General features: G+C 48.0%; 1 protein-coding gene across 3 annotated transcripts in view; it reads left to right on the top strand.

Annotated features, from left to right (window-relative positions):
- CHD2 (chromodomain helicase DNA binding protein 2) overlaps window positions 1-10,332 on the top strand; it is a 54,504-nt gene extending 44,172 nt beyond the window's left edge. For all 3 annotated transcript variants that reach the window (XM_062501137.1, XM_062501138.1, XM_062501139.1), the window contains 9 exons: window positions 778-900; window positions 1,232-1,360; window positions 2,106-2,246; window positions 3,388-3,522; window positions 4,597-4,775; window positions 5,325-5,424; window positions 5,891-6,107; window positions 6,899-7,148; window positions 7,254-10,332. In XM_062501137.1, the coding sequence (XP_062357121.1) occupies window positions 778-900; window positions 1,232-1,360; window positions 2,106-2,246; window positions 3,388-3,522; window positions 4,597-4,775; window positions 5,325-5,424; window positions 5,891-6,107; window positions 6,899-7,148; window positions 7,254-7,587 (1,608 nt within the window). In that variant the 3' untranslated portion in view covers window positions 7,588-10,332. The remainder of the gene's footprint in view (window positions 1-777; window positions 901-1,231; window positions 1,361-2,105; window positions 2,247-3,387; window positions 3,523-4,596; window positions 4,776-5,324; window positions 5,425-5,890; window positions 6,108-6,898; window positions 7,149-7,253) is intronic.
- Window positions 10,333-14,633: the final 4,301 nt, after the last annotated feature.

A 14,633-nucleotide genomic window follows, 5' to 3' on the forward strand; every position in this document is an offset into this window, starting at 1 on the left:
ATCTGGGTTAAAAATAATCCACCATCCGTTGTGTCAGTGTGGTGGAAATAGTGTGGAAATGGCAGCACAGGGCTGAGGAGCACTGGGAATCTCCACACCAGCTTTGCTGCCAGCATGCAGCATTTCCATGACATCCCCACTGGTGCTTCTAGCAAAGATCAGCCTCTGCCTCAGAGCCCTGCATGTGTGGAGCTCAGAAAGGCATTTTGCAATGGAAAAAGCTGCCTGAGACACGCCACCCATTTTCCAGTGAAGTATGAAGCAAACCTAGCTGGCAAGCTGAGATATTTTCTCCACAAAGTGTCACCTTTCAGCCTTGTTTTCCACTAAAAATTGTGCATCTGTGCCCCTGCTGCAGCGATGTCTCGGGTTACCAGGGTGAATGGGCTGCTGTGACCAAGCTGTCACAAACAAATCTGATGTGTCGAGGCCAGTGGACTCAGTTTTGCAACTCAAGGTCTCAAATATAGCTTGTAAAGGATTTTTTTCCTTCAAGAGAACTCGGCAAGCTTACAAGGCTTAGCAGGTCTTGGGATCTTTTTAAGTTCTGCAGGATTCCAAGGGGAGGAATGCTTGCTTGCTGGGAGCTTTGCCTTTGGCCAGAAAGGGACAGTCTGAGAGGGAGAAGGAAGGCTTGAGCCTTCTTGCTCCCCCAGAAGGTGCAGCATCTGCTGCCCTTTTCTGGGCCTGGAAGGGCTGCTGCTAATGTGTAAATCTGTTGTCAAGCTTTGTGCATATGGGTATCTATATATATATTTTTTTTCTGCTTTATCAAAGATCCTACCTGTTGAGACAGATAAGAAACCTCAGGGAAAACAGCTTCAGACCCGAGTTGATTATCTACTGAAACTGCTGAAAAAAGATCTGGACAAGAAAGAAAACATGAAAGATGGGGAAGAGGTGAGATGTGGCTGCTTGATTCTGGGGGTTTCAGGGGGAGTGGTTGGCTGATGGCAGGAGACACACCCTGTGTTGCCCGGTCACCAGACATAATTTCTGTGAAGGAGTATGGACTTGTCTGTTGTCTGATTGCATTGTGATATTTCTCATTTAAATAATAATTAATAAGGGGCAGGTTATTACTGCACTTAATGAAGGATTTGGACTCATCAGACTTCCTGCCAGCCTGCAGGACCTGCAGCTGTTTTGCACAGTGTTCAGGAAATGGGAAATGTCCCCAGAAAGTAACTGTAGCTATTTGCTTTCCCTGACTTTCTTCTGTTTTTACCAGGGCAAGCTGAAGAAGAGGAAACCACGAGTAAAGAAAGAGAACAAGGCTCCCAAAGTCAAAGATGAGCATGGGAATGAACTCTCCTCTCCTCGGCACTCAGACAACCAGTCAGAAGAAGGTGAAGTCAAGGTGAGTCAGCCTTGGTGCACAGTGGCTTTTCCAGGTTTCCTTGGGCTGTGCTGTTACTGCCCAGTCTCACCTGTGGAAGCACTCCCAGCAAAGCCCCCAGGAGCCAAAGGCACTAAAAGCAAATTCCCACAGGTCTGGCAAACTCACAAAACCACCCATACAGCTATTGGTGTGAAAGAAGGACCTTTCCCACCTATTCTTTTAGGTCAGTGCTTTAAGGGATTTGGGACATCCCAGAATGGCCACAAACATCCACATATTGACTCAGGGGAAAGGTTGTCTCAGGACAAAGCCTGTTGCCCTTATAAAGGAGAGAAAGAAGAATTGTTTCCCTCTCCTTTTGGGCACATCAGCCTGTGGTGAAGCTGGAGTTTACCAAGGTCATGCTGTTACTTAGAAAATGTTCAGTCTTTGAGTGGTTTGGCTTGTAGTGTGAGGCTTTTTGTTCATGTGCTGATCAGTATCTACCTCAGGGCCTGAGTGTTCTGGAGCACAGCTGGCACAGGAGAGCAGGGCTGCTCTGCAGCTTGCCAGCTTGTCACAGAGTGGGGCTGGTCTGGTTTTCATACCCTTTTGTCGTTTGGGGGGATGGCAGCTGCTTGAGCAGGGCTCGCTGTCTGCTTAAAGAGGTGTGAGGGTAAATCTGGATGGACCTCAAAAGTTGCCTGTGTTTCAAGGATGTTTTATGGAAGAAAATGTACATGAGGTGAGGGACTCCAACTTTGTGCTGTGACTGATGTTCTAGGAGGATGGCTTGGACAAGAGCCCAGTAAAAAAGAAACAAAAGAAGAAAGAGAACAAAGAGAACAAGGAAAAACAGACATCCTCTAAGAAAGAAAAGGAAAGCGATAAAGAGAAAAAGAAGACAAAAGACAAGAAAGAGAAGGTATGTGGTACTTCCAGGAGCAGCTTGATAGGGAAGTCCCTGAGCAAGGGACTAAGACTAAGGCTTACTTAGGATTCATTAAAGGCCCTGTGTGAAGAGGCATCAGTGAAGCACCGTGGGGTGAGGGGGCTATCCCTTTTTCAGCCCTTCTGAATTGCCATAAAAAGTAGAAAAGGCGATATATGTCCTAAAGCCTCATGGAATGTGACCAAAACGGAAGAGATTTTGTCAGACTGCCTTTAAAGTACAGCTGTCCTTGTGACATGGATGTGGCCACAGAGCTGATGTTAAGGAAGATCAGGGAAAGAGCCTGGAGCACTCAGATCAAAGTTCTGTCCAGTTGTGATTTATCACAGGCTTGGCAGCTCCTTGTCTGTATTCCCCTTTAATTTAAACTCGCCCAAATGACCCAAGTGTCCACACCATCAAGACTGTAAGTTGTCATTGTCACTGTTCAGGACTCAACAGAATGAGTGTTTCAACATCACTGGTATGCTGGAGACTGAACTGTCTCTTGAATTTTGGGTACAACTGCCCTGAGGCTGGGTGCAAATTGGAAGGGGGGTAAAAGCTTCCATAATAATGACCTGAAGTACTTGTCCAAGGAACAGGTATGTACTGCATGCCCAGTGTGTTTTGACATTGAGGTCACAAGTGCAAGCTAAGAAGTTTTGTTGCCTGGGTAGGGGAAAGTTTGCTTTCCAGTGATTTTTGATATGGCTTTGACTGCAAGTAAGTCATATAGGTAAAAATATACATGAACAGGACATAATTTGAGAAGTAGTTATATCACATAAAATTGCAGATCCTTGTAGACATCAGCTCTGTCCTGTGCAAGGGAGAGATACTCTTTATTTTAACCTCTCTTCCAAGTCTTCAGCACTGGTTTCTCCCCATGAGTGTGAATATTGCATTCATGTCCAAACTGTTGGCTCCGACTTCTTGCTGCTCCCTCAGGGATGACATAAAGCTAAACAGAGCCATTGCAGCTCAACAGTTGGAGGTTTGGGGAGGAAAGTTGTAGGAACAGTGCCCAGGTTTAGCAACTGCCAGTAACAATAGTGTGGAGGTTGTTAGTTGGGTCACTTGGGATACTCCATTCTTGCTCATTGTGTGATGTGTGTAATTTGTCCTTGTAAAGCCTAAAGGTGGTGAGGCCAAATCTGGAAGTAAAGGGAAGAGATCTCAAGGTCCTGTCCACATTACTGCAGGGAGTGAGCCAATCCCCATTGGAGAAGATGAGGATGATGATCTGGACCAAGAAACATTCAGCATAGTGAGTATTTTCCTCGAGACGTGGGAGGGCAGTGCCCAGAGCCCAGCGAGGCAGCCAAGGTCTGCTCAGATGTCATCCAAAGATGTGTTTTAGGTGTTGGGGTGTGAACCCCCTCCTAGTGCCCCACAGGGGTTTCCTCTGGCTGATCTGAGAGCAGAGCAGGACAACCCTGGATAAGTGCTGCCCACCAGTGCTACCAGCCTGTCAGCAGAGCGTGCACAAGGGCTCTCTGCTTCAGCTGGTGACTTCCCACTGCTCAGCTGGCAACCCTGGGTTACAGAAGACCCTGCAGCCTTACATTCCCTCTCCTGTAGAAGCCAAGGAGCCACTGAAGCTCTTTCAGGCAAAGAAATGCAGGAGAGTTTTGAGGGTGATCTTGTAGGAGGTGCAGACCTGTGTAAATGCTCTCACAGCAAACATGCCCACAAGGCTCATTGTAAAAATTGCCTTTCAGTAAAAGTTGTCATGGCAGATTCTCCTTGGTTTCTTAAAAGCAGTTCTCTCAATGAAAATATCTGTATTTGCTGCAGGTCCTGTGGGGTGTTCTATCTTTTTCTTTAACTTTCCTTCTGTGATGCACAAAAGATCCAGGCAGGCAGTGAAAAACCTGTCTGATTTCCTATCTGTGCAGTGTTGATATGTCCAGGCCAAAAAACATGGTGCTTTCATCTCATGTCTGCTAGTTTTGGTAAAAGCAAGTATTAAAGTGACCAGAGATGGGATTAGACAGGATTGAGTTGAGCAGTCTTTTAGGTGGGGTGGCTGGTTCAGTGTGTGGAGGCTTGGATGCACTTCCCTGCCTGCTGTGGGATCCGTGCAGGGGCAGACCACGTGTGGTTGCTGATTACAAAGCAAATTGTTCCCCCCTAAAAGGCAGGGGCAGTGGAGGTGGGGAGACTCTTGTCTTTTACTGATTACCATCTGCAGCTTGTCTAACAATTTGCTGTTTAATCGCTGATTTCTCCTTGCCTAATGGGCAGATAAAGCTAAATGAGCTTCTTCTCAATTAACAGGGCAATGACGTAGAGCCCTGTGCCAAATTAATCACCTTCTCCTCTCTATTGCTCTTTCAAGTGCAAGGAAAGGATGAGACCAGTCAAAAAAGCACTGAAGCAACTTGATAAGCCTGACAAGGGATTGACAGTTCAAGAACAGCTGGAGCACACACGCAACTGCCTCCTAAAAATCGGTGATCGCATCTCTGAGTGCCTTAAAGCCTACACTGACCAGGATCACATCAAGCTATGGAGAAGGTGAGGGATCATTTTGTTTTCCTTAGCTGGTCTAGGACATTTTGAAATGGTAGTCAGAGGCTGCTGGTTTTTTTCTGTGGATGGATGTGCCATTTGCCTCTTACTTAACCTGTGAAATGTTGTGTTTTCTGGTCCACTCAGTCTACAGAATCATGGAATGGTTTGGGTTGGGAGGGACCTTAAAAATCACCCAGTTGCACCCCCCTGCCATGGTCAGGGACACAGTTCACTAAAACAGGTTGCTCAGAGCCTCATTCAGCCTGAACCTTGAACACTTCCAGGGATGGTCTTCCATGACCAGCCCCGGCAAGTGTTTTGTCTTCAAGTTGTCCTGGTTTAATTAAAATTGATTTCAAAGCTAAATCACATAAACCACTGCAAACCTCTTTATTTTACTTGGAAGAATGTGGTTCCAGCCCTCCTGATCATCCTGTCCTGAGCTGAGACTTTTTTCCAGAGAGGGTAGGATGAATTTGATGTTGGTTTTCAAGCCATTGGCAATTAAACTGCTGCTGTAACACTTAACAGAAAATGTTCATGTCCTTCTAGGAACCTATGGATATTTGTGTCAAAATTCACAGAATTTGATGCCAGAAAACTACACAAACTCTACAAGATGGCTCATAAAAAAAGATCACAGGAAGAGGAGGTGAGAGCTGAAGTGCTTTCCCTTTGATTTCTGTCCCTAAAAGTTGCTGCACTGGAAGTGCCAATTCTTTCTGCCTCTTACCATGGGTGTTCCTTGTTGTTGGCAGTGTGTGATTTTCTCAACATACAAACAGTCTGATTGCATTTGCCTTCTTTTTCATGTGGCATTTCTGGTCACTTTGTCCTGGCTGTTCTGACCAAGCAAAAGCATTGTTTGGTGTGGCATATGATGTTCAGTTGCCCTGTGGAGTGAAAAGCCTGGGCACGCTTCCCTGTAGAGATCAGGTGTAGAAACAGAGCTGCCAAATTGTGCCTGTTCTCCACCACGTTTGTGCCATTCTTGAGCACAGAGTTGGCTCACCAAGTCCTCAAAGAGGAAAATCCAGAGCCTGGCAGACAAGGCCATTGCTCACTGTCCTGATCTTTTGAGTCAGCAGCTGAGCTGTATCCCTCTGTTCACCTTGCAGGAGCAGAAGAAGAAGGAGGACATGTCCAGCATGAAGAAGCCGTTCCGCCCAGAGCCTTCAGGCTCCAGCCGTGATTCCGTGATGTCCCAGTCGCACGTGCCTCACAATCCTCATTCCCAGAAGATGCACATGCCCCCTTCCCACACCCAGCAGCCAATGCACGGGCACCCAAGGGACAACTACGGCCATCCAAACAAGAGACATTTCAGCAACACAGGTGAGTGCTGGCAAGCCAGGAGAAACCTTCCCTTCTGACCTAGTGCTTCTGGATACAAATCCTTCTGGGACTTGTTACTGGTCAGGTTTAAAGGTGGTGGTGATGCCTTGGGTTTTAGCTTTTGTATTTTTCAGAATCTCTCAAACCTCATATTAGGTGACAGCAAGTTCTCTTCACAGGGTAGTTAGACAAAACAGTTTCTTTCCAGCTAGAGAGTCACGGACAACTGGTACCCAAAAAAGCAGAAACAATGGCGAGGGAAAGGGGACAAACCAGGGGGGGCTGATACTTCATAGCCTGGGGCTGTAGTCAGATAATTGACCCCAATATGTAGATGAATGAAGACTTATAAAAGTGTAAAGACTTGTGACTGGGATCCATCTTGGATTTGATTTGGGTGTAGCCCTGGCTGGGCTCTTGCACTGCCCAAGGTGTGTCCTTTCAGTAAACACCTATTTTATTCCTTTTGCTCTGTCTAGTCTCTCTTCCAGGTCAGCCTTTCCAGGCAACAGTTTGATAGAATATACACTACCACTCTACTTACTGCTGGGCTAGGAAACATGGTGATGTAGTGAGGAAAAGAATGTAAGAATGGGACAGAATAACATTTGAGAGGATGATTAAAGAAACAGTGATAAAGATATTCAAAGGATAAAATCAGGCCCACATAGTTCAGGGAGGAGAATGTTAAAGGGGCATCAATAGCTATTATTTCTTGGAAAATTCAGGGAAGTAAATGGGCTTAAACCAAAGCATGAAAGAGACTCAGAGGCGCTCTTTGCTCGTGGCAGACCGAGGAGACTGGCAGAGGGATCGAAAGTTCAACTACGGTGGCAACAGCAACCAGATGTGGGGCGGGGAGCGGCACCACCAGTACGAGCAGCACTGGTACAAGGACCACCACTACGGGGACCGGCGGTCACGGGGAGATCCCCACCGGAGCTCCGGGAACTACAGACCAAACAACCTGTCCCGCAAGAGGCCCTACGAGCAGTACAACAGCGACCGGGACCACCGAGGCCACCGGGACTACTACGACAGGTGATGGATTGGCCTCGCTCAGGCGGGCTGGGGGTGTGGGTGAGCATCGCTGCTCACGGGGGCCGGGTCTGGGGAGCTGCTCTCCATCCGGTTTTCTCTCCGCAGGCACCACCACGATTCCAAACGTCGACGTTCCGATGACTTCAGGCCTCAGAACTACCACCAGCAGGATTTCCGGCGGATGTCTGACCACAGGCCGCCCATGGGGTACCATGGCCAAGGACCTTCGGACCACTACCGGTCCTTCCACACAGACAAACTGGGAGATTACAAGCAGCCCCTCCCTCCATCTCACCCTGCAGTGTCGGACCCTCGCTCGCCCCCCTCTCAGAAATCCCCCCACGATTCCAAGTCACCTCTTGATCACAGGTCACCTCTGGATAGGTCATTGGAACAGAAAAACAATCCAGATTATAACTGGAACATTCGGAAAGCATAAAGTGACTGAGAGGGGGAAGTGCACGTCTGAAATACTGGGCTTGATGCGACGGTGGCTGCTTTCTCCAAGCCAGCAACAAGAAACTCTGAACATGCTGCTATCATCTGGCTGGGTCAAGGAAGATTTTGGGGGAGTGGGTGGAAGAAGATTTTCCCTAGTTCTTGATTCTGGTTTAGATTCCCATTTCCTTTCCCCTTTTTTACCATTGAACTGTTCTGTCATGGAACCAGCCTTGCTGCCTTGTTCTTTGTTTTGTTTTTGTTTTCCTCAGTCCAGTGGACCCAAGGGAATTTTCCCCAGCCAGTGTTTCCTCAGAAGGAGAAGGCAGATTGATGCTGCTTAGGGTGGTGCAGAAGGCTGTGTGCCTGCTCTGACTTGATGTTATGTGACAGATGCTGCTTTGGGGTTGGGGATGGGATTTGTGTGTCACCAGCATGGGGCAATGGGAGGATGTATTCAAGGAGGGACAGGGAAGTCCCTCAGCAGCCAGACTTGGTTGAAAGAGGCACTTGATGTCCCTGCAGAATTGACTCCAAAGGAGCTGGAGCCATGCTGGTGACAATCCATCACTTTCCTGCCCACGTTATCATTTCCATGTCTTTATCCATTTCAAGAAGCTGACTCTGCTTTGATTGCTGTTGTGTCCCCTGCAACAGAAGAGGTGGGGGGATCTTCCTCCCATCTCCAGAGCTGGAAGGCAGATCTTGACTCTGGAGGTAAGAGGGAGCTGGGTTATGGTAAAAAGAGGCCAACTTCTTTAGCAAGGGCTTAGTTCACTTCTAGCCAGCAGGAAAGAAATTGGGATGAGAACAGTATTTCCCTGTGGACAGGGCTCAGAAATTCATAACAAAACACTTTTCTGGCATGGGTAGCTTGGGTGGTCCAGGAACTAATAGATGCTGGCTGGGAAGTGCAAGATCAAAAAGGTGGCTCTGAGGATCCTGGAACTCGTAATCTTCCTGTCACTAAAGTCTCTGGTCTTTGGGCAAATTACTTCTTTCTGTGCTTCACAAAGCAGTGATCACAAACCTTTAACTGTAACTGAAGGATAAGGGATGGTAGAACAAAGTGAAATAGGAGTCCAGTGGAGTGATCACTGTTCAGGGAATAGTCACCTTCTTGCCACCTTTCCAGCAGTCAGCAGTGACTAAATTGCTAAAAGTACCTGCATTTATAGACCTTTTGTTTGTCTAAATTGGAAATGAATCTTAGGACTTAGCACCTCAGTGAGCAGGGAGAGAATGAGGAATTCAGGACAGAGCTGTAAAGATCCTTGGAGCAAATGTCTTAGAGCCCAGCATGGCAGAGGGAAAAGCTGTGAAGCCCAGCTCAGTGGACTTCAGGGCAAACCCTCCAAGTATTCCAACCACATTTAACCATTTAATGTAAGCCAGCATCTGACCTGGACACTGGTGTGGTGAGAGGGGTTGGTTGTGCACATACTGCTGGTCAGAAAGCACTTTGGGTGATTATTTTCCAGGCTGGAGTTCCCTAGAGACCACAAAGCTCTCCCAAGAGCCAGGCTTCCCCCAGCATGGTGGCTGGGGCTGCATCACCACCCAGAGCTCAGTATTAAAGACCAGGCTGTTCCAGACTCCTGTTTGGTGGGGCACAGAAGCTGGGCCTCCTATTAAGATGCCAGTATTTGACCCTAATAAGCTGTGATATCCCTTCCCCAAAAGACTGAGGGCAGATGGTGTTCAGGGCTGGCTTCCTGACTCCAGCCAGTGCCTTGGAAGGTGCATGCAAACTGACACTAAAACTCCTCCATGCAGTGTATCCCTGGAAATCTACTGCCATCACTCTTCCAGATCCCACTGCTCTAACGGGACACATGGGAAGTGTTTTGTTCCCCTTTTGTTTTTTTGTTGCAAGATTTCCACCAAATTCAGGGCAGTTTTGTTTCCTTAGGGGCACTCGCTGCCCTGATCAAGTGTTACACTTGTGTTTACCTGTGCAGGGTGAGGTGAAGGCAAGTCTTCCACAGTCCCCCTGGGAGGGGTGGGAGGTGTGGAGAGAGCACCTTTCTGTGGTGTTTCCCACTAAGCTGTGACTGCAGGCTCTGGTATTCAACAAAGAGGTCCTTTCTTTTCAGAGGTATTAGCTTTTAATGTGCAAATGGAAGCAACCTCAGAGGGGCAAAGAGAATTTCTCTTTTTGCCACAGAAGTTTGTGCCATACTTGTGTAGCAAAGGCAATACTGGCCAACCAGTTCGAGGGTTGGTGCAGGAAAACTTTGGGTCCCAGCAAGAGGCATTTTCTGTGTCAAGGTGTGGGGGGTTCTGCTTATCCCAGGTTCCAGGCATGAGGTTGGTTGGGATTTCTTTCTTGTGGAACAGCAAAAGCTTTACCCATATCCAGTGGAGAGCTGTCCCCACTGGCACTTTAGCCTGATGGTGAAGTCACATCATGACCACTCATGGTGTGTGGGTCTTGGCTAGGTTTGGCTTTAATGAAGCTGGAGAAGGAGATTTGGGAGAAAGTCTTCCCTGAGCACACACAGACACACACATTTTATGTCCCCTCAGCATAGGGACCATAACCAAACACAATCATGGGGACGAGTGGGATCAGAGGGGACACATCCACAGCCATTAACTTCCCTGTGGTGTTTGTGTCAGTATCTGGTAATCTGGTACAGCTCTTCCTTCTGAACCAGCGGTGGGATTCCCTCCAGCCTCTTTGAAGGAAAAAGCAGTAACTTGCTGGGGTTCAATTAAAAAAAAAAAAAAAAAAAAAGAGTTTTTAAGCCTGACCTCTTTGGAAATGGTGTAAAGTTACGAGTTCACACAGTGGAAATCCTGCAGACCAAAACCTGCTGTGGGGACAGGCAATGTGGTCCCAACCAAAAAGGACACAGAACCAAGAGCTGAAGTCCTTGCCTGAATGGTTCGTGATCCACACAAAAATATTATTCTGCTTTCACCCATTTCCTCCCCACGTCTGCCTCCCCTCTGGGGAGAGAAGGACTCTTGCTGTAAAATTACGGACTTTTAAACCTGTTGACTAAAAACAGTAATTAATATTAATTTATATTTGTGAAAGAAATGCCACTGTCCTAGTGATTTCTGATGTAAATATGTTGTTTATATAGTATGTATGAAATTTTCCTACATTGTAAAACTGCTGTACTTTTGATTCTTGTATATTAAAAAGTGTTACTGAGATTTTCAGAAGGGCCCCAGCATGGTGTCTCTGTGGGGTCCTGTGGCAGGTCTGGGGGCTGGTTTGGGATGACAGGGCCCTTTCCTGCCAACCACAGGCAATATCCAAAATATCCACCGTGGATATTTTCGCTGTGCAGGAATAAGCATGTTCTGCTTGTCTGTTTTTACATAGTTTCACAGTCTGTGGTGATAGAGACTTGGAAGCCTCTTCAGATGGGAATTGCCACCTGATCAGAAGGAGCAGTATGTTATCTAACCCAGAGCCACCAGGATTTCACTGGGATGATACTGCTGATTATGTGTTTATCCCACCTCTACATTTTATGGATCTCTGAGGATGTATAAATTTCTTTTTTACTTTTTCTGGGGAAAATTCCCCTTTCTCTAGGAAAAGGGTTGCTCCTGCTGCATCAGTGAGTTGTCCTCTCTGTCTCCAGCCCCTCCTGGGCAGGATGTGCCTATCCCTAGCTGGGATGTGATGGCATCCAGTGACTGCTTTGGCCTTTACCTTCCACTGCTCACACTGAGGCCCACACGACAGGACATGGATCAGGGATTGGAGCTGTTTCTCCCAAGTTATAAAAGCTCATTGTAAAAAGCACTTTTCACACCTGTAGCCACTGGGTTCAGCCCTTCCCAGTCTCTCTGCTGCTGAGCCAAGTTTCAGCCAAGAGTGAAATTTCACAGCTGAGTTATATGCTCCTGAAAAATGGATTTCCTAATGGAAAGAGTGACTGGCTGTTAGCCATGGGGCTCAGCAGGGAGAGGGGCTCAGCTGCAGGGAGGCACAGGGACTGCAGGGAGCTGGGCTGGGTGTTACATGCCTGGGTGAATCTACCTGAGGGCAGTGAGTTTTGTTTGCTTTTTTGTTGTTTTTTTTTATTATTATTATTTAAGCAGGCAGGTAAGGATGTGGGCACCCTGACGCCCGGTTGTCTCCCCAGCACAGATCAGCCCAGCTTCTCCTGCCCACCCATGTCCACATCATCACACTGAGAACAGTTCACTCCTAAGGCCTTCTCAGAATGGATGAGGAAATTCCCCCTTCCCACCTGTCCATGCCAAGCAGGTCTGGTCTGTCCCACAGGAAGGTATCATCCATCAGGACATGATCCATGCAATGCTGTGTGCTGGCACAGGGAGCAGGACCCCCAGCCCTGCCTTGCACCTGCCCCAGTGAGGGGACAGGGCTGTGCTTTACAGTGGGACAGACCCTCCAGAGGGCAGCCAGTTCCCAGCAAAAAAACCACAGTTTTTGGTGAACAGCAACGTTCTGCAGTTGTGGCTGCTCCTGGACAGCTGATCTTAGCTCACCCGAGCAGTCAGGTGTGAAGCTCAGAGCCCAAGACAGCGGCCAAAGGCCAGGGGATGGCCAGGCACAGCCAAAGCGGGCTGGAAACCCACCCCAGGCCCCAGGTGGTGGCACTTGAGCTGTGATGGGATGGGACCCTGGATCCCCCAGGGGCTGCCCCCTCACCAGCCCTGAACGTGGTCTGGAGAGCAACTTGTAACTCTCCCAGGTGCCACAAGGCCACCACTGCCACCACCAGTGTCCCTGCACTGCCTGTGCCTTCCCCACTTAGCTCCTGGGGATGCTTTGCTGTCTTGTGTGGTTAATGGGGACAGGGCATCCTTGTGTCTCGGGGGTCACCATTCCCTCACATCAGGAATTTGTCCTACTGGAACATGCAGGTGCTGCCTGCTCACTGTCCCAGGCTGGACAGCAGGGGACCATTGGTGACCTCCTGGGAGAACAGTACTCAGTGAGGGACACCCCTGAACCTGCACTCTGTGCTCTTTCTAGATGAGTTTTTCAGGTTTAGCCATTTCATATGGCTGAACCTGAGCTCTGGTGCAAGGAGTGGCGGAGTGGATTTGGCTTTTCCATTTGCTGCCAGTTCTCTGGGCTTTGAAGGAGGGGAAAGCCAGATGTCAATCACATCTCTGGTGCTGGGCATCATTACATGGATTCACCCAAATAATGTGTTTGAGATGGTGTGAGTGTCCCACCTGCCGTCAGCATCTCCCTGTCCCAGCTGCTGTGACAATGAGTCCATTCAGACTTCAAAACCGGAAAATGTAACAGAAAAAAAAAAAAAAGCAATTTTGTTTTTCCTCATTAGAGGGCAGCAACAAACCCAGCTGGGACAGGAGAGCCGCCCAACAAAAGGGAGATGAGGAATTACCATTACCGGGATGTCCACCCCAATCTGCTGGGGTGAGGAGGGGAAGGGTGGTGGTACCCCCTTGGACTCCATTGCTGCACATCTCCTTTCCCGGCAAGGCAAGGCTCTAAAGGTTTATTATCTATATTTCCCTCCCCACCACCCCCCATCCCCTTTTTAATTTGCTCATTTGGCTGTAGAAAAATCGAATTCCAGAGTGAAATTCTCAGGAGAATTCAGGACAGAGATGATCTCTCAGAGGGTCCTTCAGGTGGAAGAAAGCTGCTCTGGAATGAGTGCAGAAATGGGGCAACACTTGCATCCTGAGTGGGGAACAGCATCAGGCAACACACAGGGAACAAAGTGAGACCCACTCATTTATTGTCAAAAAAACCTCAAACTTTACTTGCGTTTCTCTCAATAAATAATTTACAATATTTACACGTGGTGACACTCCCGTGGGTCTCAGCGCTGGGAGGAGGTGGGGGGGCCTTTTCAGAATGCCCCCCCTTTGCCTATGTTTTTTGTTTGTTTGTTTTGTTTGTTTCCAAGTATCAGGTCCTTCTTGGCCACACTTCACCTTTAACCAGAACTGGGTCAAACACAACCAAAATAAAGTGCTTCACTGTTTGCTTCTAAAATAGTGATACCCCAAGCACCTCGCCCCATCAGCCACCACTGGAGTGCCCACCTGGACAGAGGGAATGAGCCATGCCATAACCAGACTTTCCTTGGGTGGAAATTGTCCCTAAACCACAGCATGTCCTGACATGGGGTGACTGTTTTATAGGAAGGGGAGGCCTGAAGGGAATTATTGACCTGTTGGCACACTGTGGCTGGGCCAGCTCAGGCAGCTTTCAAGCACCACCATGTGCTCAGAGGGAGGCTGCACACAGCTGCATTTAGCTGTGGGATAAACAGCCTCTTTGCCCAGAGACAGATTTTGGCTTTAAAAAAGGTGTATTTTAAAATTCTAGGGAAGACAATTTTTTTGTCTCTAGAACAATAGGAAACAGAAAGTCCAAATCGGCCTGGCTGAGCATTAGTGCATTGGGAAAATTAAACTGTCCAGTGCAGTGGTCCAGTGGCTGCTCCCCTCAGCACCTCCAAACTGTGATATCCTTATTTCAGAATCTCCCTAAACAGACTATCTGGGGCATCAGCAAACAAAGCAAGGAGCAAAGTAGTAAACACATCTTTTTGTTTCTTTTCTTTCTTTAAACATTTAAAAACCAATTACATCTTTTCATCTGTACAGTCACACGAGATCAATGCCAGGGCTCTATATATTAAAGAGACAATATAAATTACATCAATTGACACAACTTTGCATTTCTCTGCTGCTTTACAAATGGAGCTCTACAGCTGTAAGGACACAATGAATAGTCATGTTCAGTATTTACACCAGGCTGCCTCTTGGCACCAGTTCAGACTGCCAAACCAAGCCTGTTCCCACCTCTTTTGGTGCTAGCTTGTCTCATCACGCCCAGAGACCTCCCTTTTGAGAGCAGGAGGTGCCCCCAAGTGTGACATGTGTTTTGGGGCTTGTTTGTGGGAACTTCCCCCTGAGGAAAGGTGGGGGAAACCCACCAGGAGGTCCTGAAGGCGCAGACCAAAGGTGGTCTTGATGTTTGTTCAGTGAGCGATGGGGTGAACCACAGAGGAACGTGGAGTGGAGGACATGGGCAGCATTACGTGGTGGGGGAAGGAGATT

This window comes from Cinclus cinclus, chromosome 13 (genome assembly GCF_963662255.1).
Source record: "Cinclus cinclus chromosome 13, bCinCin1.1, whole genome shotgun sequence".
NCBI lineage: Eukaryota > Metazoa > Chordata > Aves > Passeriformes > Cinclidae > Cinclus > Cinclus cinclus.